This window comes from Phoca vitulina, unplaced genomic scaffold (genome assembly GCF_004348235.1).
Source record: "Phoca vitulina isolate PV1807 unplaced genomic scaffold, GSC_HSeal_1.0 scaffold10, whole genome shotgun sequence".
NCBI classification, from domain to species: Eukaryota; Metazoa; Chordata; class Mammalia; order Carnivora; family Phocidae; genus Phoca; species Phoca vitulina.
In genome coordinates, this window is record NW_022589713.1 from 15562673 (window position 1) to 15589090 (window position 26418).

A 26418-nucleotide genomic window follows, 5' to 3' on the forward strand; every position below is an offset into this window, starting at 1 on the left:
TACATAACCTTGAGAGATTTTAACATGAAAGCTAAATCCATGCCAGTTGTGTTGGCCCGCTTTGGAGATGACCAGGGTTTGGATATTTTTGGCCCCAGCTTGCTTTATATTGAGGGTGGAATGATTGCTCAGTCATTCCGTAGTGACTAATACTTTCTGAGCCTTCTCCTTTCTGAGTGTGCAATATTTTCCTCCCGTTTTCATTGAGCTCATTTCAAACTGTGTTGTTATATTGTGATCTTTTTGATCCTGTGGTAAAATTTATTATGTTGTGATTTCTTGGTCCTGTGATAAAACATGTCTTTTCTATTTGTTAGATTTTGTGTTTGGATATATTTGCTGTGGAATTAGGTTACAGTAAATTATTGGTGAAATTAAATTGTGTTTAAATACCTGTTCTTTTTATGCTATCTTTTTTTTTCTTTTTAGTGATAGAAAACGAGCTAGAGAATTTATAGATTCTGATTTTTCAGAAAGGTGAGTATAAGTGTTAAGTATTTTGTTTGGGAGATCCTACTGTGTAGAGAGGAGTTTGGTGTCCAGACTAGTCTAGTTTAATTAGAGCTGTTTTTCTTCACATAACTTTAACTTCATTGAGTTTCTGCCTTTATTTCGTGCCTTACTGAGTGTTCTACTTCACTTATCATTACATATATTCATTATATTTGCATGGTTTCGAAAGAAATTATCCTGTGAGTAGATTGGCTGTTGGTAGTGTGTCATTTAGCCCTCTCCCTCCTTTTGGGAGATAAGTGTTCTACCAGAGTGAATATACCACATTACCTCAACATGCCCAAACTTTTTAAAAACAAGTTTTATTGAACACATTTAAAGATTATAATAAGTTCTCACTTCTTTCTTAACTAATATGTCGAATACAGTATAACCTTTCCTTAGACTATTAGGACGGTGCTTCTCAGTGTGCGTCAGAATCATCCGTGGAGTGTTGAATGCAGTATGAATGTCTACCAAGTCAGAAGCTCCAGGGTTAAAAACGATCATTGTAGGGTCATTATTTGAACTTAAAGTTCAGTGTGCCGTGTAAGCCACTATGTGAGGTACCATATTAATGTTGCACTGTGTTAAAATAAAACTCATTGTCTTCGAGGCAAGATTTTTGAAAAGTTGTTACTATTTTTTTAAAGATTTATTTATTTGAGAGAAAGAGAGAGAGCATGTGTGCACACATTGTGGGGAGGGGCAGAGGGAGAGGGAGAGAAGCAGACTTTCCACTGAGAGTAGAACCTCTTATGGGGCTCGATCTCACGACCCCAAAATGATGACCTGTTTCTGCTGTGGAATTAGACAGGTTACAATAAATTATTCGTGAAATAAAATTGTGTTTAAATACCTGTTCTTTTTATGCTATCTTTTTTAGATACTTTTTCAGACACTTAACCGACTGAGCCACCCAGGCGTCCCAAAGTTGTTATTATTTTAAACAAAACTTTGCCAGCTATGCTTTTTGAATTTTATTTTTGATTCTAAGATTTTGTAACTCCTTTTTCCAATGGTGTTTTAATCTCCTTTCTTTTGTTAGGTCATCTGCTCTCAGTATTAACAAATAGTTTTCTGTCTTTTCTATTTTCTAGTTTGCTACCTCTGATTTGCTGTGCACTGAGAAACTAGATGGCCAAATGTGTTAGAATTCAGCCTAAAATAAAAATGAAAAGACTATGAGTGAGGACCTTGAGGATCTATATTAAAAAATGTGTTTTTTTGCATATGCATCAGCTGTACTTCAGTTCCTTTGTGGCATTTGTTGCTTGCTTCTTGGTTCTTAACTGTTTAGAACAGATAAAATCAGTCTGAGGAACTGCTGTATCATATAGAGATGAAGAGCGATGTGTTCTTTTCTCTGTAATGGAACTTCCTCTTTCCAGGGCCTACTGGTCTTTTTTTGTATTTATCTTCAGAAAGGGCAGCAGTACAAGTTCATACAGATGTATTTAGCAATGTTTAAGGCCTTAAAATGGCACTATTCATTAGTTATGATTGGTGGCACTTATGTATTACAAACAGTATAAAAAACAAGAGTCTCTTTACACTCTCTTCATAAGAGAGACCTCTAAAGATCACATATAGAAGTGCCAGATTAAATTTGTTTCTATAAACATTGATTCAGCTTTCCCTTTTTGCGTATGATCCAGTGACTTTTTCTTCTAGTGATTTTTATTCTTTTTATTTTTTTAATATAACTTTACTGTAATGAATCCCACCCCCCCCACCCCCACAATCAGGTCACAAAGATTACTACATGTGATTTTCTTGTTGTTGTTGTTGTTGTTTTTACAAATGTTTATTTTCTTCCAAATGCATTGTTTTTCTGTAATGCTGTGAAACGCCTTTGTTTCCCTTCTCCCAGTGTTGAGGTTCAGTAAGCTAGCTCTCAACCATAGACTGATCTTCATCTCTTCAATGTCTTGTATGTTGATTTAGTATCATATGTAAGTATTTGTATTCGTTTTCTTCAGGGATTGATACATCAGTATATTGATGTGTTTATAACTTATAAATTATAACTTCTATAAATTATAACTATATAAATTTATAACTTCTATAAATTATAACTGATTTATACATCAAAGTATATGAGGCTTTTTATCCTCATCTTACCACTTGACAGTACAGCTTTAATTATGTCTTACACAGCTGTTCCTTTGTCAAGATCATTTGTGAGAGTAAGTCAGTTTCTGAAGAAATTTTGTATGGTGGGTGAAGGATCCATTGAGGGATTCACATGAGTTTTTTTCCCCTGTATTCTGATCCACTGGACTTCTTTTCAAAGAGCTTATAGAAGAAGCTGTGAAAAACCCCTTTTTGGTCTTGTCTGGAGTTTTAGTCCTGAAAGATGTTTGTTCACTTTCTCTTTCCTCCTTTGGACAGAATCTGATGGTGTCTTCTACATGGCATCTCTTCCAAATAGATCTGATTTTCCTTTTGGGACCTCTCCTGAGGGAAGAAGGTCCTGGGTGCCCCATAGGCAGTGATGGCAGTCTGTGGGTGTTTTTCTCTGTTCCTGTCTTAAATGAATAAAATGTAGCACAGTGGTATTGTATTCTTCCTTTATGCTCATGTAATCTTAATATCTTTTTGTTGGTGGAAAATTAAAACTCCAGTTATTTATAATAAACTAATAATTTCTAATTAACTAATATAATTTAAACTATAATAAGCTAATAATCAAACTCAGTATAGTTAATATCTGTATTGCTTCAACGATGTTTAGGAAATTGTTCATTCATTCAGCAAACATTTTGAATATCTATTAACTGTTATGTTCTAAGTATTGGAGAGAATAATAAACAAGATAGATAAGTCTCCCCTTAAGAGAGGTTATATTGTGTGTGGGGGGGGTTATAAATAAGATTATTTATAGGTTATGATAGATGTATACAAAAAAAATAAGAAAGGTGATGGCAGCTACCTTGGAGAAGGCCTCTCTAAGAAGGTATCTTTGAAAGCAAAGAAGTCAGGCATGTAAATAGCTTAGGTGAGGTGGAGGAACCAGGGATCCTGGGCAGAGTGAACAGCAAATGTAAAGCTCCCGAATGAGGAACCAAGTTGATGTATTTGGGGAAGCACAGTGGCCTGGAGATAGTGAGAAAGGCAAAGAGTGAGATGAGGTGTGGAGAGGTAGGCAGGAGTCAGACCATGATGAAAGGCCTTGTAGGTCCTGGTAGGGAGTTTGGTTTCTTTTCTAAGGAGAATTTTTTTTTTTTTTAAGATTTTATTTATTTACTTATTTGACAGAAAGGGCGGGAGAGGCTGGCAGAGGGAGAGGGAGAAGCAGGCTCCCTGCTGAGCAGGGAGCCCAATGCAGGGCTCGATCCCAGAACCCTGCGATCATGACCTGAGCCGAAGGTAGACGCCCAACCGACTGAGCCACTTGGTGCCCTCTAAGGAGGATTTGCAGGGAAATGGCATGATCTAAGTCACACTGACTCCTGAGGGATAAATGGATTCTAAGGAGACAAGAACAGAAGCAGGAAAATCAAAAGACTTGCAGGGGGCAGTGACCTGGCAGTGGAGATAGGAAAATAATGGATAAATGATGGAGGTAGAACCAACAAGATTTATTGATAGATTGAAGGAAGGAAGAGGAGAAATAAAGGATGGATCTTGTTTTTTTGTGTGAACAACTGGGTGAATATTTATGTCCTTTACATTTACTGTAGTTCAGAGTAGGTTTGGGAAGGAATTTTGTTTTAGATATATGAAGTTCAATAAGTTTATTAGTTATCTAAGTGATGGTATCATTAGTATATAAGTAGTATCATCAGCATGTAAATGGTCGCAAGCCTGAATGCTATAACCCAGGGAGGGAGGGAGTGAAGATCCATGAGGAATAAATAACTTATTTCCCATTTCGGACCCTTTCTTCCCCTCCACACACAACATGATGGATACATACTTCCAGGAAAGTAAAGGGTTTTTTCCTAAATTATTTTACTGAGTTACCAAATTAAATTCTTTTGCTGATTTAACTATTCTAGTTGGCTCATTTAAGTGAGAAATAAAGTTTATTATATATAATTCCTTGTTTATTTATTTATTTATTTTTAAAGATTTTATTTATTTGACAGAGAAACAACGAGAGAGGGAACACAAGCAGGGGGAGTGGGAGAGGGAGAAGCAGGCTTCCCGCTGAGCAGGGAGCCTGATGTGGAGCTCGATGCCAGGACCCTGGGATCATGACCTGAGCCGAAGGCAGACGCTTGACAACTGAGCCACCCACGCACCCCTATGATTCCTTATTTAAATAGATCTTTTTATAACTTCTACCTGGGGTATACTGTTACATACTACAAATTATTTTTGTAAATAAAAAGAAGTTATTATTGGGAAAATATAAAAAGACAGTGGTTATAGATTCTAGTTAAGTGCATGGAAATTCTTTGGGTACAATTCTTTTGAATACTTCAAATGAAATTATTAATAAAAGTTAACATGCGGGGCACCTTGGTGGCTCAGTCATTAAGCGTCTGCCTTCAGCTCAGGTCATGATCCCAGGGTCCTGGGATCGAGCCCCGCATCGGGCTTCCTGCTCGGTGGGAAGCCTGCTTCTCTCTCTCCCACTCCCTCTGCTTGTGTTCCCTCTCTCACTGTGTCTCTCTCTGTCAAATAAAGAAAATCTTTACAAATAAAATAAAATAAAAGTTAACATGCATTTCAAACTATACCAATTAGGTTTTTTTTTCTAATTTTTTATTTTATTTCTCAATTTGGCTTTATTTGGTAAAGAATACTTCGTACTTGGGCGCCTGGGTGGCTCAGTCGTTGGGCATCTGCCTTCGGCTCAGGTCATGATCCCAGGGTCCTGGGATCAAGCCCCACATCGGGCTCCCTGCTCAGTGGGAAGCCTGCTTCTCCCTCTCCCACTCCCCCTGCTTGTGTTCCCTCTCTCGCTGTGTCTCTGTCAAATAAATAAATAAAATCTTGAAAAAAAAAAAAAAAGAATACTTCGTACTGGTTTCTTTATTTATGGACTAATGGAGATCATCATAGCATTTATACCCTATGGCCATATTTTGGTGTTATTTGGAAAGAGGGTCTTAGTGTTTCAGAGAGCTTGATTCTAAGAAAATATGTAAACTCTATTTAAGATTTAGATAGTAAGCTTCCAATTTAAGGTGATAGATAGACTAAACACCATGTTTAGACCCCCAACTCTAAAATCCTATTGAAATTTTCATGTAAATAATAATAAAAGGAAATAAATTTCTAAAAGTGCTGTAAAAAGTGGTAGAGATATAGATTTTCCAATTAGAAGATGAAAGCCAATGTGATTATAATGAAGGACAAGTGATAGTAGAGAAATCTACATCCCAAAATATGCATAGGAGAAGTTAGAATCGGAAATGGAAGCCATTCTCCCCTATAGTGACTGATAATGGAGAGGCTCTAGGCTTAGAGGTGACAAGTATAAAAAGCAAGAATGAATTAGTGAGGGAAGTAATGAGGGCAATGAAATGAAGACTATCCAAGGAGCACCTAGGCCAGTTGAAGCTTCCCAACCCTCCAAATCCCCTCGTACCTTCCATTTCATCTCCACACAATAGATATTACACCAAAGACATTTATTTCCCAGAGCTGAAACTTAGACAATTGATCTCAAGGTAACAGAACTCTGCCTTGATTAAGTTTGTGATTGGCTTCTTTCATTTAGCATATTTTCAAGGTTCATCCATGTTGTGGCATATATTAGTATATTATTCATTTTTATTCCGTGGTATGGTTATACCACATTTTGTGTATTTGTTCATTAATGATGGATATTTGAGTTGATGCTGCTATGAACATTTGTGAACAAGTTTTCATTTCTCTTGTGTATATACCTCGGAATGGAATTGCAAGGTCATATGGTAATTCTTTACCCTTTTGAATAACTGATAGTCTGTCTTCCAGAGTAGCTATAACTATAGCTATAGCATTTTACATTCCCACCAGCAACAGGTTCCAATTTCTCCACTCCTTTCCAATGCTTATTATTTCTTTTTTTTATTATAGCCACCCTTGTGAATGTGAAATGATACTTCATTACGGTTTTGAGTTTCATTTCCCTATTTGCTAATGACGTTGAGCATCTTTTCATATACTTACAGGACCTTTGTATATCTTCTTTGAAGTCTTTCCATATCCTTTGGTCTTTAGTTATTGAGTTGTAAGAGTTCTTTATATATTACGGAGATAAGACCCTAGTATTTTCTGCAGTGACTGTACCATTTGAATTGTCACCAGCAATGTACAAAGGTTCCAGTTTCTCCACATTCTCACAACACTTTTTGATAATAGCCATCCTAATCTCATTGTAGTTTTGATTTGCATTTCCCTAATGATTACTGTTGTTGAGCGTCTTTTTAGGTGCTTATTGGCCATTTGTATATCTTCTTTGAAGAAATGTCTATTCAAGTTACTTGCCCAATTTTTAATTGGGTTGTTTTTATTGTTGAGTTCTTTTGCCTTTTAATGTTCTTTTTTTGCTAGAGGCATTGTTCCTTAACTTTCAGTGAAGCTTTTATAAAATTGGTTGCAGGAGCAATCTCCTATCTATGTACTGTAGGTATTAGCTCTTCAAATTTCTGTTGAATTTTGATGTGGGTATTGGTTGGGTTTGTTTTTGGCATCATGCTCTACTAGCCTTCCAAATAACAACCTTAATTTCTTGATTCAGCCAGTGCTAAGTAGTATCCTTCAGTTTGTATTGCCTGTGAAAATTCTGGCAGCTCATGAAGAGAAAAATCACCTGCTGTATCATTTAATCCTCACAGCAACCTTGTGAGATGGGTACTTGTAGTTCTGTTTTTCAGATGTAAGAATACTGTGGGTCAGAGTTAAATGAAGTAAACTGTTGAAAATACATAGCTAATAAATAGTTTATCACAGTTGATATTTAACCAGTTTTTTTCAAGTTTATTATCATTTCATGCACTGAATAATCATAAAATTCTTATACGTAGTCTTGTCTTTGTTTCAAGAGTATGTTCATCAGCTTTTATAGCTGTTAAAAGTGTAGTTGTTACTATTTAAGGACTGTGTTTAGTTTCTTCTTTTAAATATTATCCATGTCTGGGGCACCTGGGTGGCTCATATGGTTAAGCATCTGCCTTCTGCCCAGATCATGAGGATCCTGGGATTGAGCCCTACGTCAGGCTGTCTGCTGAGCAGGGAGTCTGCTTCTGCCTCTCCCCTCTACTCATGTTCTCTCTCTCTCTCTCTCAAATGAAAAAATAAAATCGTTTTTAAAAAATTATCCACGTCTAACTATAGAAGGCAAATTAGCCACACGATCACCCTAAAAAAACTACCCTATGATTATCTTATTGCTCCCTTTTTAAAAAAGGCTTAGGATTACATGAAAAACAAAAACCTTGCTTCATCCCTGGCTTTTAAAAATTTCATAAATACGGAGTTGAGATTTTTATTTACTTTAAACCATTACCCAATTCTTAGCATAAATATAAAACCCCATACACAACATATTTCTTTCAAAATAACTCACGCACTCCCATTTTTAGCAATTCTTATTTACCTTTGTCACCTAACTTGTACTAATTATATAAATTTATGTGTGGCTAGCCATTTGTATCTAAAGACCCCAAATTCTAAGGGCAAATCAGCATAGAGTGGGCTTTGTGTGAAAATATATATAGCAAATGGGAATTGGTGGATTATTTTAAAAAATGAAATTACCTGGGGCGCCTGGGTGGCTCAGTCGTTTGAGCATCCGACTCTTGGTTTTGGCTCATGTCATGATCTCAAGGTCATGGGATCAAGTCCCCTGTGGGGCTCCACGATCAGTACACAGTCTGCTTCAGATTCTTTCTCCCCTTCCTTCCTACTCACGCCCTCTAAAATAAATAAGATATTTATTTATTTATTTTAAGTATTTTATTTATTTATATCTCAGAGGGAGTAGAAGCAGGGGGAGCGGCAGGCAGAGGGAGAAGCAGGCTCCCTACTGAGCAAGGAGCCCCATGGGGGGCTCGATCCCAGGACCCCAGAACCATGACCTGAGGTGAAGGCAGCCGTTTAACCAGCCACTCATGCTGACCTTCTCTCTCTCTCTCTCTCTCTCTCTTTTTTTTAAGATTTTATTTATTCATTTGAGGGAGAGAGCACAAGCTGGGGGAGAGGCAGAGGGAGAGGGAGAAGCAGACTCCCCACTGAGCAGGGAGCCCGATGCGGGGCTCAATCCCAGGACCCTGGGATCATGACCTGAGCCGAAGGCAAATGCTTAACCAACTGAGCCACTCAGGCGCCCCTCACTCGCTCACTCTCTCTCAAATAAATGGTTAAAATCTTAAAAAAGAAAAGAAAAGAAAGCTCACCATAATGGCCCTATGGAGGAAGGATTGGAATGCCTCTATACAGCACAAAGGCGAACCCTTACAAGGCTCTAGTTTTATTCTGAGAGAGATGATGAGGGCCTGAACTAGGGCAGTGGGAACACAGAGAAGTTGAATTCAAAAACTGTTTAGGACTTAAATATTAGATTTGATAGAATTAGATTGATTTGTTAGAAAGAGCATTAGAAGAACGTAGGTTGAATCTCGTTTCTGGCTTGGGTGATCGGGTGGATGGTTCTGTCACTCACCTAGATGAGAACTGCAGTAGGACCCAGAATTATGTATTGTGTAGGTTGAGTTCTCCTTTGTATTAATATGGTATTGTGATGTATAAAGACCCCTTCCTGAGAAAGCTGGGCTGAGTATAGGAAACTGAGGCTAAGGGCTAAACCAATGTAAAAAAATCAAAGATAAGCTCAAACCATTCTTTTTCTCTCCTTTTTTTTAACTCTTTATTTTAGAGAATTTAAAATACAGAAGTAGATGACGCGTATCATGAACCTCTTATGTGCATATCTCTGAATTTCAACAACAATCAATCCATGGCATATCTCATTTTGTATATACCCCTCCTGTATTACTGTAAAGTAAATCATTTTCATCATAAATCTCTCTGTACTTATATATAAAAAGACTCCTTTTTAAACATATCTACAATATCATTATTATACCTAGGAAAATTAACAATATTCTTTAATATCAAATATGTAGTAAGTGTTCAGATTTCTAGTTGTTTTAAATGTCATGTTTTGTTTACTTTTTTTTTGTAAAATAAGATTCAGATACAGAAAAATCACCAAAAATATGACTAATTCATTACTTTAGGGCAGTCTTGTAACCATCACCAGATCAAGAAGTAGAACCCAGAGGCCCTTCATGTGCCCTACCCCAATCACTATACCCTTTCCTATAAATGTTACCCTGATTTTTAGAGTAATCACTTCCTTGAAGGTTTAGATAGTTTTATTACCTAAATATTCATCCTTTCGCACATTTTAGTCTTGTCCTTTAAAAAAAAGTTGATATCTCTTTGATACATAAATCTCCCTTCTGTCCCATTATTTTCCTCATACTTTAGTTGTTGAAATTAGGCTGTTTGAACTGCGCAGTTTCCCACAGTCTAGAGTTTATTGATTTCATACTCATGTGCATCTCAACATATTCCTCTGTTTTCTGTATTTCCTGTAGTTTGGCAGTAAGATTTAGTGCCTTTATCAGACTGGTGTTTGATCCTTGGCAAGACTAGATAGTGGTGTGTTCTTCCATTGTCTCTTTTTATGATGTGCACACCACTGATACTTAATGTTTGTAATTATTAATTCACTGTGGGTTGCAATTAGTATTATTCTAACTACTGGCACTACTTTATATAAAGACACTTCAGCTCTCCTACTATTTCTTTACCTGGAAGTATAGTTCATATAAGAAAGCAGAATAAATGCTTGATCCCTTCCCATTATTGGCCAGTTTTCAAGATGGTGAACTTGTTCCTGTCTTCCTCCAAAGATGACCAAATCTTTTCTTTTAAAAAATATCATTATGAATTCATGAACTTGAACATACTTGATGGGTTTCATACATTGCAATTATTATCACAATTGAACCTTAAATTGTTCCATGTTTGGTTAGTGGAAGCCTCTTCTAATTGACTCTTAAGTCCTTTTGACATGACCTTAGTAGTCTTTAATGCTGGTTACCTGATAATTTAAGATGTTCCAAGTTCATCTTACACGTTTTCTGCCCTATACCTGTAATCGGCCATTTCTCTAAGAAGCCCTGATTTCCTTTAGGGAGAATTATATGTCAGGCTCCAATTGGGGGCTGCAGATGCTCATTGCTACTAGATTGGTCATTTTTTTCTAGTCCTTTTAAATGACAGAGCTAAGACACATAACACACAAAGATACAATACTTCATGGGTTCATTTTGATATTTCCAATTCAAATCTTACTAAATCTTTTCTCCATTACATCTCATTCCCCTTTCTTCCATACTGAGAATTCTGATTTTTAAGGACATAGGGGATGAAAGGCTGATAGAATTAGTGTATATGATAATTACTTCATTGGTTTTATCCCATATTACATGGCTTAATGTCCCAAATAATACTAATATTACTATTAATGTGGTTACTAAAAACATTAAAAATTTTTTGCATATGCTCTCACTGTTCTCTCCCCAATTTCTTTTAAAGATTTTAAAGAGAGAGAGAGGGCGCGCAGGGGTTGGGGGAGGGGCAAAGGGAGAGGAAGAGAGGGTCTTAGGCAGAGTCTGCACTGAGCATGGAGTCTGACATGGGGCTCTATCTCATGACCCTGAGATCACAACCTGAGCTGAAACCAAGAGTCCAGCGCTTAACCAACTGCGCGACCTATGTGCCCTTCTCCCCATTTTTTAATAGTCATACTTTACACAGTGTTGGATCATATACCTACTTTAGTATACTATATATACTCTCTCTATATATATATATATTCCTCCTAGCCCTCATTTAGTCTTATATCTATAGGTAACATCACCAGGCGTTAAGTGAATGTCTCTCTAGTCATTTTGATTGTCCGAAGCTTGTGCTATAGTGGTTTCTTCAGGAAGAGCTCATGGAAATAATAATTCCTGGGTTTGTGCATTTTATATTTGAATTAAGTCAATTTCACTGGATACAAAAATCCTCGGTTCATGCTTTCTTTCAGTTTCCTAAATATATTTATTTTCTTCTGGCATAATGCCTTGCTGTTGAAAAATCTGATACTCTTTTCTTCTAGATGCATAAAGGATTCTTTTTCTTTGAAATTCAGAATTTTACTAGAATGTTTTGGTAGTTGTCATTCTGGGTTGATATTATCATCTTTTATTTCTGAACATATTCTTGAATTTAGCATTTAGTATTTATTCTGTTTTCTTGCTTTGTTTTTCTTCTTCAGATACTCTTACTGTCTGTAGATACTTTGCCTACCTCCAATATTTGTCATTTTCTCTTGAATATCAATTGTGGGAGTCCTACAGACTAGATTGTTGCAGCTTTATTGTGGTCCTTGCACTCAGCTGGTATGGAAGAGGGTAAAACTCCTTGTTTCAACTGATGCTCTCAAATTGGCCTGTTGTGCTTTCTAGTAAATTCTTGATGGCTATTTTGGGATTATCCTGTTCTGAGTTCCATTAAGTGCAGCCCCATTGAGTATTGCTTTATTGTGCAGGCTTTTTGGCTATTGGTGGTTTGTATTCTGGGGCTTGTTGAGGATACCTTGTCATTTAGTTTCGTAAATGTTGTCAAGGAGTTTTGGTTTTGCTGTCTAGTTGCTCTGTTTTTATGTGGGCATTTGGAGGGTTTGAAAACTATGCTGCTCTTGCTATTTTCCCAGACTCCCCCATAACTGTGTGTGTGTGTTTAATCTATTTGAATCAGGATTTAAATAAATTTATATGTCTTACAAAATCTGTAGATCCCCCTTCTGTATTTATTTTCTCCCTTCACTCTCCTTCTCCCTCCTTCCCTCCCTTTTTCCCTTAAAATTTTTTAGTTGAAGAAACCACATTATGTATCCTAAAGAAAAAGCCTAAAGAGTTTGCTTATTGAATCCCTGTAGTATAGTTTAACATGTTCTTCTGTCCTTGGTATTTCCTTTAAAGTGGTAGTTGGATCTGAAGTCTTGATCAGATTCCAGTTTCACAATAAAGGTATATATTAAAAACAAACACACACTGGATAGAACAGCTCAAGGAGAGCAAACAATAACAGAAACAGGCTCTGGAGTGAAAAATTCTAGTTGAAAAGTTGACTTTGGGGTTCAGTCAGTTGAGCATCCAACTCTTGATCTCAGGGTAGTGAGTTCAAGCCCCGAATTAGGCTTCACGCTGGGCGTGGAGCCTATGTAAAAAAAGAAAGGAAGGAAGGTAAGAGAGAAAGAGAGAGACAGAGACAGAGAGAAAGGAAAGGAAGGACAAGAAGGAAGAAAGAGAAAGGGAAAAGAAAAGGGAGGGTGGGAGAAAGAAAAGGAAGGGAGAAAGGGAGAGAAAGAGGAAGGAAGAAAGGAAGAGGGGCTGGGGGAATGAGGCATGACTGTCAGTGGGTGCAGGGTTTCTTTTTAGGGTGAAGAAATTAGATTGTGGTGATGGTTGCTGCTGAATTGTATACTTTAAAAGATGGAGCTTACGGTACATGAATTATATTTCAATAAAGCTGTTATCTTAAAAAAGGAAGTTAGATTTAAAAACAGAGAGGGATACCTAAACCTCTAAGACTGATAGGAAGAAGGTTGGAATGGGTACCCATGCTGATGAGTTTGTAAGTGACCTGTCCTGTCATCTCATTTACAAAGTGAGACTTACATATATATTCAACTATCTATTGAATATATCGATTGGGATATTCTACTGACATGTCAAACTCAATATCATTGCTGACCAATAGAAATGTAATGCAAGCCACATGTAATTTTTAATTTTCTAATAGCCAGTTTAAAAAATAAAAACAAATGTGAAATTAATTTTAAGATTTTATTTTTAAGTAATCTCCCACCCGAAGATCAAGAGTCGCATGCTCTACCAACTAAGCTATCCAGGTACTCCTGAAATTAGTTTTTATTATCTCTTATTTAATCTAGTGTATCTAAAATACTATATTTCAACATACAATTAATGTAAAAATATTCATGAGATATTTTACATTCATTTCTCTTACAAGTCTTTGAGATTCAATGAATTCATCTTAATTCAGACTTCCCAGATTTCAAGGGCTTAATAGCTGCATGTGGATTATACCTAGGTATTGGACCATGTGGATGAGGAGGTTTAAAATGGAACTCATGAATTTGTTCCTGTCTCCTTGATCTCAGTAAATGACCCCTCTTTCTAAGAGTCTTCCTCTCATTTCCCTCTTTCTTAACATTCACATAAATCAGTCACTTAGTAAAGATAAAGATAAATTTTTATCTTTAAAATTTACATAAATCCATCTCTTCTTATCCAACCCTACTTATCCAGTTGCCCCAATTTCAGGACTCAATATTTCTTGCCTAGGCTTGCCTCTCGTCTGGTCTTTGCTTTTGCCCCTCATAAATGCCTCTTCTACTTTGCAGCCAGAATTTCTGCCTAACTGAAAATCTCACTATGTTACTCCCCCACTTACTACCTTTAGTGGCTTCCCAGTATTTCAGTAGTAGTAGTAGTAGTAGTCTGTGACCACAGGTGATTCTTTGGGAATGTGGGAAAAAGAAAGTAGCTATCTGTCCTTCCCTTATTCTTTTAAAAAATACATTTAGTCTGTTTCTTAATGTATATAACACAGTAGAATGTATAAATAATTTATAAATGAATATAATTATACTGAAGGAGTATGATAAAGTACAGGTTCCTTTGCATGACATTTAAGGGCCTGGCATTTTATCTCCCTTTCTGCTTCATCTTTTTCCTTGCACTTTATATTCTGGTAATGCTGCACTGTTTGTTTCTAATTCTCTGAACATTTATCATCTGTTTCACTCTCCCATGTGTTTACTGCTGCTGCTTCTGCCTGGTTGCCCTTCCTAACTTCCTTCACTTGACAGTTCTCTTTTGTTTTGGTGGTGGCGGTGGTGAAAACACTTAAATGAGATTTACCCCCAACAAATTTTTAGGTGTACATTATCATTAACTGTAGGCACTATGTTATACAGCAGATCTCTAGAACTTGCTCATCTTGCATAACTGAAACTTTATTGAACCTGTGGAGCAATTCCTTATTTCCCTTTCCCTCCAGCCCCTAGCAAGCATCATTCTACTCTTTGCTTCTATGTGTTTGACTGTTTTGGACACCTTATATAAGTGAGATAATGCATTATTTGTCCTTTTGTGATTGGCATAGTATAATATCCTCCAGCTTCATCCATGTTGTCGCACATGGCAGGATTTCATTCTCTTTTAGGGCCAAATAATATTTCATTGTATGTATATGCCACATTTTTTTTTATCCTTTCATCTACCTATGGACATTTAGGTTGATTCCATATCTTGGCTATTGTGAATAATGCTGCAATGAACATGAGAATGCAGATACCTCTTTGAGATCCTGATTTCAGTTCTTTTGGATATATACCCAGAAACAGGATCACTGGATCGTATGGAAATTCTATTTTAAATATTTTGAGGAACCTCCATACTTTTTTCATAGTGACTATACCATTTTCCATTCCCACCAGCAGTGTACCAGGGTTCTTATTTCTCCACATTCGTACCAGTACTTACCTTTTTTGTTTTGTTTTGTTTTTAATAGCCATCCTAACAGATGTGAGGTAATACCTCATTGTGGTTTTGATTTGCATTTCTCTAATGATTAGTGATGTTGAGCACCTTTTCATATACCTGTTGGCCATTTATGTGTTTTCTTTGGAGAAATTTCTGTTCATGACTTTTGCCTATTTTTCATTGGGTTATTTGGGGTTTTTTGTTTGTTAATGAGTTGTTGGAGTTTCTTAGATATTTTAGATATTAAAAAACCCCTATCATATAAAGGGTTTGTCAATATTTTCTCCCATTCCATAGGTTGCCTTTTTATTTTGTTAATTGTTTTCATTTGGCTCTTATTCCAGCAAGCCTTTCTCCTCTAGGTTAGGTAAGATGGCCCTCTTCCCAATTCCCATGAACTTGTAAATAACTCTCACTTGGCACTTACCTTACTGTGTTGGAATTATCTATCCTTATAGGTCTAATTTGTCTTTCCCCCTCCCCCATGACTCATACTGAGGGAAAGGATTTTGCCTCAGTTGTCGTTTTTGTACTCTGGTCCCTACTGCAGTTCTTGGCATATAGTTGACACTCAGAAATTAGTAGAACTAAATTGAACCCCTGAAAATTTAATAAGTTATCAAAGTTTAGGACTAGACATTAACCAAAGTTAAAATAATTGAAGACTTAGATCTTTTGCTAGTACCAATGACCTCTGTTTGAAATTTGAGTAGATAAATGAAACTGAGAATAGTAGTACTTTTAATTTTACATAAAAAAGAACTATAGCACACATAGAATACAAAAAGGTAAATATGTAACTACCAGGGCAGCGTTTTCATCTGTTCTCATGGATTTATTCCCAGTGTTGTAGAACAGAACCCAGCACATAATAGGAAGTAACTGGTCAGTAAATATTTGTTGAATAGATGAATGATGTGTATAGAAAACACTCTAACTTCATACTTTATTAGGTTTTAAGGCAAAAATTAAGTTCAAAACATTTCTTCATCTCTAATTCAATTTAAAATTTACCACATAAAGCAAAAATCAAATTACTATATTCTCACATTAGAGTTTTGTAAAGCAAGTCTGATGTATAAATATGTATTTTTTTTCTCTTTTAGTAAACGAAGCAAAAAAGGAGATAAAAATGGAAAAGGCTTGAGACATTTTTCCATGAAAGTGTGTGAGAAAGTTCAGCGGAAAGGTACAACATCATATAATGAAGTGGCTGATGAGCTGGTATCAGAGTTCACCAATTCAAATAACCATTTGGCCGCTGATTCGGTAGGTAGATAGATCATGCACTTGACTTTGCCTGTGATGGCGGAACACTGTATCTCTGGGTTGACTGTGTCATTTTTTAAGGACTCAGACAAGCTAAGGAATCCCCAACTCCTTTACCTGAGGGTTTCATATTTTCTATTGGGGAATTCTTTTGTTATTGAGTTTTTGTTTGTTTTGTTTTAGAAAGGGTTCTTTTATTATATATTTAAACATAAAGATTAACATGTATTTTTAAAATATAATTTTGGGGGCTACAAAAAGAACATACTAATTTTTTTAAGATTTTATTTATTTGAGAGAGAGAGCGCACAAGCTGTGGAAGGGGGAGGGCAGAGGGAGAGGGAGAAGCAGGCTCCCTGCTGAGCAGAGAGCCTACTCTGGGCTCGATCCCAGGATCTTGAGATTATGACCTGAGCTGAAGACAGACGCTTAACCGACTGAGCCACCCAGGTGCCCAGGAACATACTTTTCATATTTGAATGACTTTGGATATGTTTCTGAATTCTTTAGCGTTTCTTCTATAAAAATCTATGTTGTTTTTAGTTGAAAAAATAATATATGAACATGTCTATAAAAATTCAGTTGTACCAAAGAGTCTATGATAAAAATATCTCCCTTTTAAAGAATTTTTTTATTTATTTATTTATTATTTGAGAGAGAGAGTGAGCCAGCATAAGCAGGAGGAGCTACAGAGTGAGAGGGAGAGGCAGGCTCCCCGCTGAGCAGGATCATGACCTGAGCCACCCAGGTGCCCCAAAATATCTCCCTTTCACCACAGACCTTAATCTGTCTCCCCAAAGGTATATTTACTACTATGAGATTCTTGAGTATCATCCCAAAAATTCCTCATGCATACACACAATAAAATTTATTTCCTTTTTTATTTTATTTATTTTTTTTAAATTTTTTTATTGTTATGTTAATCCCCATACATTACATCATTAGTTTTAGATGTAGTATTTTATTTTTTAAAGATTTTATTTATTTTAGAGAGAGATAAAGAACAATTCTGTCACTTTCAAAAGGTTCTTTCTGCCTTTTATAATCTGTCCCTCCTTCTCCCTCTATCCCTAGGCAACTGCTGATCTGCTTTTTATCATTATAGATCGGTTTGCATTTTATTTAAATGTAATCATATTATACATACTCCACAACAATTCTTACAACAGTTCTTGACTTATTTATAGTCTTGAAATATTTATAGTCTTCCAACCTTAGTTATGACAAAGGTTTTATCTTGAGATGATAGCAACCATAACTTGATTTTTTTTTTTTTAAAGATTTTATTTATTTATTTGACAGAGAGAGACACAGCGAGAGAGGGAACACAAGCAGGGGGAGTGGGAGAGAGAGAAGCAGGCTTCCCGCTGAGCAGGGAGCCCGATGTGGGGCTCGATCCCAGGACCCTGGGATCATGACCTGAGCCAAAGGCAGATGCTTACGACTGAGCCACCCAGGCATCCCTAAATGACAGATCTTGAAAAAATAGTTCTTTTTCTACTGCCTGATGTAGGTCAAAATACTAATTAATTTTTGTATCCCTGATAAATGAAACCTGTTTCTGCAGGCAGGGTCTAATTCCAGTCATTAAGTTAGCTGCTAAGTTGCTCCATAAAGAACAATGAGAAGGATTCACTTGCATTTCAAGCTTAGTTCAGCCTTTGTTATTAAAGCCTCGTCAACATTTATTCATTTACTAAATATTTAAGAATGTTAGTTACCTCTGTTTGTGTATGGCATTTTGCCAGTTTGGAGCTAGGGAGATGTTATTATATACAAATGCCTAGGAAATAATTTTAATAAGTTAATTCTGCAGTTAAAAAAATAAAAACAGAAGACAATAAACACTGATAGATGTCTGGAGAATTCTGATTCTCTACAATATTCCAGGGACTATTTTTTTTTTTTTTAAGATTTTATTTATTTATTTGACAGAAAGACACAGCCAAAGAGGTAACACGAGCAGGGGGAGTGGAAGAGGGAGAAGCAGGCTTCCCGCCAAGCAGGGAGCCCGATGTGGGGCTCAATCCCAGGACCCTGGGATCATGACCTGAGCCGAAGGCAGATGCTTAATGACTGAGCCACCCAGGCGCCCCAACTTGATTTTTTTTTTTTAATGAATGTTTCTTTCTTTTTTCTTAACTAAAAAAAAAAATCAGAAATGGATATTTAATCAAATTCTGTATAGTTTCCTGAAAACTTAGGAGTTTTACACTGACATTCATAAGTGAGATTGGTGGGATTTTTTTTTGTTTTTACCATCTTTGCAGTTTTGATTTGCAGTGTTATGCTGGTTTTTTAAAATTTAGAGGCTTTTTTTCCCTTCTTCCTCTTTACTCCATTACAGGTTTAATAGCATTGGATGCGTATTTCTCTTCCCTGACATAGAAATCACCGGTGACACCACCTTGGCTGGCGATTTGGTGGGGGGGGTAAAGCTCAGATAGCATTCTCCATTTTTTCTTTGGTAATTAATCTATTTAGAATTTCTGTCTCCCTTAGAGTCAGTTTGGTATTTTATGTTTTCTTAGAAAATCCTCCATTTCGTACCTGTTCTCAAAATTACTTGCAATTATTTTTCCCAAAGAACCATCTCTTGAATCTGAACCGACCCTCCTGTTTTGCAGTTAATGTCTTTTTTAATCTTCATTTAATATTCTCTTCTCTTTCCTGAAGTTACTTTTGTTATTTTTCTACCCTATAGATGGGATATAAACTTTACTTTTGTTATTTTTGTTTAGTAATGAAAATCTTTATAGCTGTGACTTTTCCTCTTGTTCACTGCTTTAGCCATTTCCCATTGATTCTGATATAATGTTATTCTTTAAATATTATGCAGCTTTTGTTTTAAATTCCTCTCTGACCTAAGAATGGCATTAGAGTTTTTATAGTTCCAGGTGATAGGGATTTTTGTTTGTTTTTCTGAGTTTTTAATTTTTACTGAGTTTTTCATTACCTGTGATCAGGGATTGTGAGTTGAACTATTTATATTTTGGGGGGGTTACTTAGAGATTTTTCTTGTGAGCCATTATTTGGTAATGTATTTTTTTCTTTTCTCTGGCACCTGTAGAGAAGGTATATAGCATTCTGATTCTGAGTGAAAGTGGACATTCTCAAAATGTTCTACAAGACCCTACATGACCTGACCCGCCATTACCTCTCTGATCTCATCTCCTACTATGCACTCTCCCAGTTACTACACTCTAGTCACCTTATGATAAAGGTTTTATTTTGAAATGATAGCAACCATAACTTGATCTTTTTAAATGAACATATCTTTCATTTTTCTTAATTAAAAAAAATCAGAAATGGATATTGAATTCAATCAAATTCCTGAAATAGTTTCCTGAAAATTTAGGAGTTGTACACTGGCAGTCATGAATGAGACTGGTGGGCTTTTTGTTCGTTTTTTGTTTTGGGGTGAATATGCCAGGTATGTTCCTTATCAGGCTGTTACACTTGCTATTTCCTTTGTCTGAATCTTTGCTAAGGAGCCATATGGTTTCGCTCTCCTCTCCCCTCCAGTTTTCACTCAGATGTCTTTCACTCAGATGTCATTGCACTGAGGCATTTCTTCTTAGCACATTTCATCATCTAACATACATTTTTACTAACCACCCCCATCCCCATGCCTGGATACAAGTAAGGGTTGTATCCTATTCCCTGGGTTCCTATTCCTTGCTATATGTGGTGTTTTTTGTTTTTTGTTTTTATAAATTGGAAGGTTTATAGTCTTTAGTTCTTTAATTGGTTATCTTTATAACTTTAAGTAGCTTCAATATTTTGTTTCTTTTGTTTGTTATCACCTATAAACCAGTATCTGTTGATTATGAAGGGAAAAAAATTAATATGCTTGTATTTACTTGCATCTCCCATCTTTCCTGTTCACCACAGATTCAGATTGAATATATTAGTGGTAGTTGCTAAAAGAATAATATTATTATAGTTATTATGACTTTAAACATATTGTGCTAAAACATTACATACTTCATCTGTTTGAATAGTTCATCTGCTTTGAATCCCATGCCCCTTTAAATATCAAGGAGAACATCAGGCCTACTTTGTCTCCTGATATTTTTTATTATATTATCATTATTTCTATAGCGTCAGGATTTCTAATATTTACATTCATTTCTATAACTTAAATCTCCCACTTATTTAAGTTTAGTTCTGTATTCAGTGTTCTCCACCATCCTTTAGTATCATGGCATTTGATTGAGTGGATTTTTTTCTTAGGAACTGCTTGTCCACAACAAAATAGGGTTTTTTTTCCCACAATCTAAGTTAACACAGTCTCCTTCATTGAGAAAAATCTTGCTACAAAGACTTTTTTTAAAAAAATCAGCTGAAGTAAACAGTGTGCTTTAGTGATCTATGTGATGACATTTTGGTGCAAGTTCCCTATTTTCATTGTAGACTAATAACAGTTTTCGGATCTGCACTAGTCCTTGGATCACATACTTGAAAAGCACTGTTTTAAAACATGCATCCTTAAAGAGGGCATGTTCTGCATGGAGCACTGGGTGTTATGCACAAACAATGAATCATGGAACACCACATCAAAAACTAATGATATAATGTATGGTGATTAACATAACAATAAAAAATTAAAAAAAAAAAACATGCATCCTTGACTTTTCAAAGTCTAATATCCTCCCAGACAATGCAGGGTTTTAACGCACTTTAATTAACAACTCCATAACTCCTTTCTGATACATATATACTGTTGTCGTATATGTTAGTTTTATATATATTCTTGATTCCACAAGACATTATTGTTTTACAAAGTGAGTGTTAATTGAGATATACCCACATATTTATTTTCATGTTGGTCTTCACTACATTCTACATCTCCAAACTTCCACCTTGGATCCCATCCATCTTTCTTCTACCTGAAGAAGGCCCTTTAGTATTTCTTAATTTAGATCTGTTGCTAAAATAATCTTTCATTTTTTAGATTGTTTGAAAGTATCTTTATCTCTACTTTTGAAGGATATTTTCACTGGGTATATAGAATTCTATAAGCACTCCAAAGATATTATAATAATAATATTAATTAAATATCTTAATATCCTGTGACTATATCTTAACCCTTGAAATTTATCACTCATTAAAAGTATTTTTTAGCAGGCTTATGACCAGAAGAATATTAGGAGAAGAGTTTATGATGCTTTAAATGTGCTAATGGCAATGAACATAATTTCAAAGGAAAAAAAAGAAATCAAGTGGATTGGCCTGCCTACCAATTCTGCTCAGGAATGTCAAAATCTTGAGGTAAGTGAGGAAAATCTGTTTTTAGATAGTAGTTTGCTTTATTTTATATAAGAGGCATTTTATTTTATTTTACTTTTAAAGATCTTATTTATTTATTAGAGAGAGAGCACAAGCAGGAGGAGTGGCAGAGGGAGAGGGAGAAGCAGGCTTCCCGCTGAGCAGAGAGCCCAACACGGGGCTCGATCCCAAGACCCTGGGATCATGACCTGAGCCGAAGGCAGACGCTTAACCAACTGAGCCACCCAGGCACCCCCATAAGAGGCATTTTAATTTGGAAATACATACAATATGAAAATATTTCTAATTGTTCATGTATACTATTTTTTTAACAGACTCTTCTGTGTAGAATTTTAGAACTGGAAGGAGAGTTAGAGAGGTGTATAGTTTGACTGATGTCCTGATGAAACTGAGGACATAGAAATTAAATGACTTGATTTTTACTGTTTCTTAGAGAAGATCTTTATTTTATTCTAGTTTAATTCTGAGCACTCTACTAATAAATTTTTGACAACTCATAAATAGAAATAATATCTTATTTGATGAAATGCTTTGCTGTATGGATCCAAAAAAAAAAAAAAGGATCAAACTGGCTGTTTACCTTTTGTGTTTAAACTTTTATCTTTGATTCTCACATCAGTGGCAACAGAATGGAATTTTATCTGTATCTTTATCAGAAAGGATAGAATGTTCAGCTTACATGAATTTTTGGATGATGTGTGCAAAAACATTTTTTTATTCCATTAACTTTTAATCATTATAGAAAATCTTTCCTGGGTGCCTGGGTGGCTCAGTCGTTAAGCGTCTGCCTTCGGCTCAGGTCATGATCCCAAGGTCCTGGGATCGAGCCCCGCATCGGGCTCCCTGCTCTGCAGGAAGCCTGCTTCTCCCTCTCCCACTCGCCCTGCTTGTGTTCCCTCTCTCGCTGTGTCTCTCTCTGTCAAATAAATAAAGTCTTTAAAAAAAAAAAAAGAAAATCTTTCCTATATGAGCATGTGCCCTGACCTATTGGTTTTAAATTGATTTGACCTAATTGTACTGTCATGGCCATAAATGGAATACATTGAGGTTAAATATAGTAATACAGTTTCTGCAATAAATATGGTTGATTTCATGTTTTTATTAGTCCTTTTTCCCCTCATCAAAACTTATTTGGTATTACTGTCCTTGTGGGTGGAGGGAGAAATTAGACTTTCATCAAAAGTTGTAGAATGTTACTCATATGTTACAGTGGAAATGACCTCCTTTTCTCTTTCTGATAGAGTGGAATTTGAGGATCTTTTTTTTTTTTTTAAGTTTTTTCTCTAATTTTTTTAAAGATTTTATTTATTTGTCAGAGAGAGAAAGCGGCAGGCAGAGGGAGAAGCAGGCTCCCCCCTGAGCAAGGAGCCCAATGTGGGACTCGATCCCAGGACCCTGAGATCATGACCTAAGCTGAAGACAGACACTTAATTGACTGAGCCACTCAGGAGTCCCAAGGATCATTTTTATTACCAGTAATATTAAGCTGATAACAGAGCCTCAATAAACAGAAATCTATTAGAAGTTACTGTGTGTGTACCCAAAGATTATACAAGACAAAATCTCTGACCCCAGGAGCTTTCATTCTAATTGAGTAAAGGAAAAATGTAAAAGAAGTTACCAGAACTGTGACCGATTATTCCTGTGAAAGACGTATATACAGATTCTCTGGAAAGGGAGATGAGGGATACTTTACCAAGAAAAGAAAAAATTCCTTGAACTCAGTGATAAGGGAGGTATAGGCGTCTGCCCAGTGGTTCAGGGCAGGGAGGGCCTTCCAGAAGCCGTGCATGGACTGAGGCAGGCATAAGAAAGCATGCACACAGCTGGGTGTGACCAAAGTGCAGGCAGGGCCAAAGGGGATAGACTTCTAAGTGTGAAGCTTTGGGGACCTGATCCTGGAAACAGTGGTAAGCTTTTGAAAAATTACAAAGAGGACAACTGATAGGACATATTCTATAAGGGGTCACCCTCCTGGTGGGTTGAAAGTTGAGCTAATAGGAAGATGAGGAGGGAAATTGAAGGGGGTGGATTGTAGATGGTCTGAGTTAAATCAGTGGCATGAGGTTGGAAAAGTGTTTTAGAGGTAGAATCGACACAACTTGGCCTGGTGTTAGATGGCGGGCATGAGGGGCAGGTAGGGGCCTGGCCTGTCATAGCTGCAGATACAGGGGGGGAAGCTCTTTTCAAATGTAGAAAGCCACATAGATTTTTCTAGTGAATCTTAAGTAATTTAGGATGAAAATGCTTTAGTGGTTAGAGGAAGAATAAGAGGAAACTCTTGGTGCAGACTAGAGTAGATGAGCAAATAAGAAATGCTGTTGGAGTAGACAAGAAAAATGTCATGTTTGAAGTCGTTGACTTTTGCCCAAAGACACAGTGAGGAACTCATCTACAAGGAAATTCAGGCCCTAATACCTATTTTCTAGGTAGTTGTAAGAGTGAGGAAAATAATAGTTGCATGAAGCTGGGAAATTTGTCCCATAAGCATGTTCCTTACTACAAGTAGGAATTGTGTATTGAATATGTAGGCTATCTGTATTAGGAGCTATGCCCATTTAAAAGTCAGTTAAACTAAAATCTTAAATGAGATCTTACCTCATTCTTTGGGTTAGGGGGTAACATAAGAAAGTATTTAATAGTAGGGTCTCTGGAACCAGATGGCTTAGGTTCAAATCCTTACTGTTGCCATTCACTAGCTATGTGACCTTGGGCAATTACTTAACCCTCCATGCCTCCATTTCCTTACATGCAAAATGGGTAACAACAGTACTAACCTCATGATGCCTTAAGATAATGTGTGTAGGAAAAAAAAAAAAGATAATGTGTGTAAAGTGCTTAGTTGAGTTGCTGGCAGACAGAGTAAGTATTCACGAAGTGTTAGCTATTACTCTAATTAGAATTTGAAAATAGCAACGAGTACTGCATATCAAATATTTATTAAGTGGATGGGTTTCATTAATGATAGTAGTTGCCACAATTCTGCTATCGTGCCTACTTGCTTACCCCAACCCCTGCTCCCCAAAAAGGTGTGATATGCCTTTATTGATACTGGTAGTTAAAATGGATTTTTTTTTTTTTTTAGATTTTATCCATTTATTTGAGAGAAAGAGCACACAAGCAGGGGGAGAGGCAGAGGCAGCGGGAGAAGCAGGTTCCCCGCTGAGCTGGGAGCCCAGCATGGGGCTTGATCCCAGGACCCTGGGATCATGACCTGAGCTGAAGGCAGACGCTTAACCATCTGAGCCACCCAGGTGCCCCTAAAATGGATTGAGTTTTAAGGAAAATTCTTTTTTTTTTTTTTTTTTTTAAAGATTTATTTATTTATTTTAGAGAGAGAACACAGAGCACGAGCAGGGGGAGGGACAGCAGGAGCTGGAGAGGGAGAGAATTCCAAGCAGACTGCACTGAGCTCAGAGCCCAATGTAGGTCTCCATCCCAGGACCCTGAGATCATGACCTGAGCCAAAACAAGAGTTGGACCTTAACCGACTGAGTCACCCAGGTGCCCCTAAGGAAACTTCTTGATATCTCAGAATTGGGACCTGGAAAGTGAGCAGTACTTTATACTTTCCATATGTTCATGTTATTTTGTAACCTATCTTTTAAAGGTAGAGAAGCAGAGGAGGATAGAACGGATAAAGCAGAAGCGGGCCCAGCTCCAAGAACTTCTCCTGCAGGTAAAGTTGCTGGGATGGTTTTCATTCTTTTCCTTACCTATATTCTGCTGCCCTGCTTACTTGCTTTTAGAATCAGTGTTTTCTACTTTGGCTACCTTTTGAGTAGTGTCTGATGGGCCACAGTAGGGCGGCCTCCTCCACATCTGAGCTCACCACCATCCACATGGTCTGCCTTTAAGATGGTTCTGTCTCTCACCATCATCATGGCCCCATGGCAGGTCACCTGTCCTGTGCATTACTTATATTATGCAGCGACTTACTTCTGACACTTATTCTTATTCTGAACGGAAACTGTCAGAAGTCCTTTTGTGTGTGTTTATTTTAGCCCTAATTTGGAATATCAGGAAGTAAGACTCGTTAAACTTCAGGCACTTTGAGTAAAATAATCAAATCCACCTGTGATAACTTATTATCTGTAAATAACAGAATAACATATAATGATTCAATAAGCTTTGTAGAAATACCAAAAATTAAAATGCTTTTCTTTTTAAGAAAATTAGCTTTTATAGTGTACTAAGGATCCCTGTATTTATACTGTTTTGTATCATTGCCTGGAATTTGGATGGTTTTCTTAAATATAATAGAGCCAGTGTATAAAATCATGTGAGGTAAAATCACATAGACTTTTTTATTTTATTTTATTTTTGGTAATTGCAGTTGCTGTAAAAATTCACTTCGAGCAGTACACTGGGGTCATTTTCAGTGTAATCAGAAACCCTTTTTAAAATGAACCCAGAGGGTCTTTATGCTTTTTTTTTTTTTAATTTTTTTTTTAAATCAGCAAATTGTCTTTATATGAAAAGCTTTCAACCACTCATAAAATCCACTTTGATTTGACAACCGTTAGATCCTATTTAATTTTTGATGTAATCCACTTTTCAGAAATAAAGGTAACAATTAAGTTGCCAAATATTGGAGCAGGGTTTCTCCAAAACGCTCCCTTTGTCTAATGGACAGAATATGTCAGGTATTCTTAAATATCCCACAGTTTTGTTTTTTCACTTTCTAGATGCTTATATTTCCTTGTTTATTCCAAGTTCATGTATACATCAGAGCAGCAAGAGAAGGCCGTTTAGCCCTTGCAGAGACCTGCGTATGATCTGAGGAAGT

The 26418-nt window shown here is 36.5% G+C and overlaps 1 protein-coding gene across 9 annotated transcripts in view; it reads left to right on the forward strand.

Annotated features, from left to right (window-relative positions):
* The window catches only part of TFDP2 (transcription factor Dp-2), a 172636-nt gene that overhangs the window by 128419 nt on the left and 17799 nt on the right, over nt 1–26418 (forward strand). For 7 of the 9 annotated variants that reach the window (XM_032408557.1, XM_032408549.1, XM_032408553.1 and 4 more), the window contains 4 exons: nt 430–477; nt 16175–16337; nt 21465–21611; nt 25240–25308. In XM_032408557.1, coding sequence (XP_032264448.1) covers nt 430–477; nt 16175–16337; nt 21465–21611; nt 25240–25308 — 427 coding nt within the window. The remainder of the gene's footprint in view (nt 1–429; nt 478–16174; nt 16338–21464; nt 21612–25239; nt 25309–26418) is intronic. The other 2 variants (XM_032408550.1, XM_032408552.1) reach the window with 2 other exon arrangements.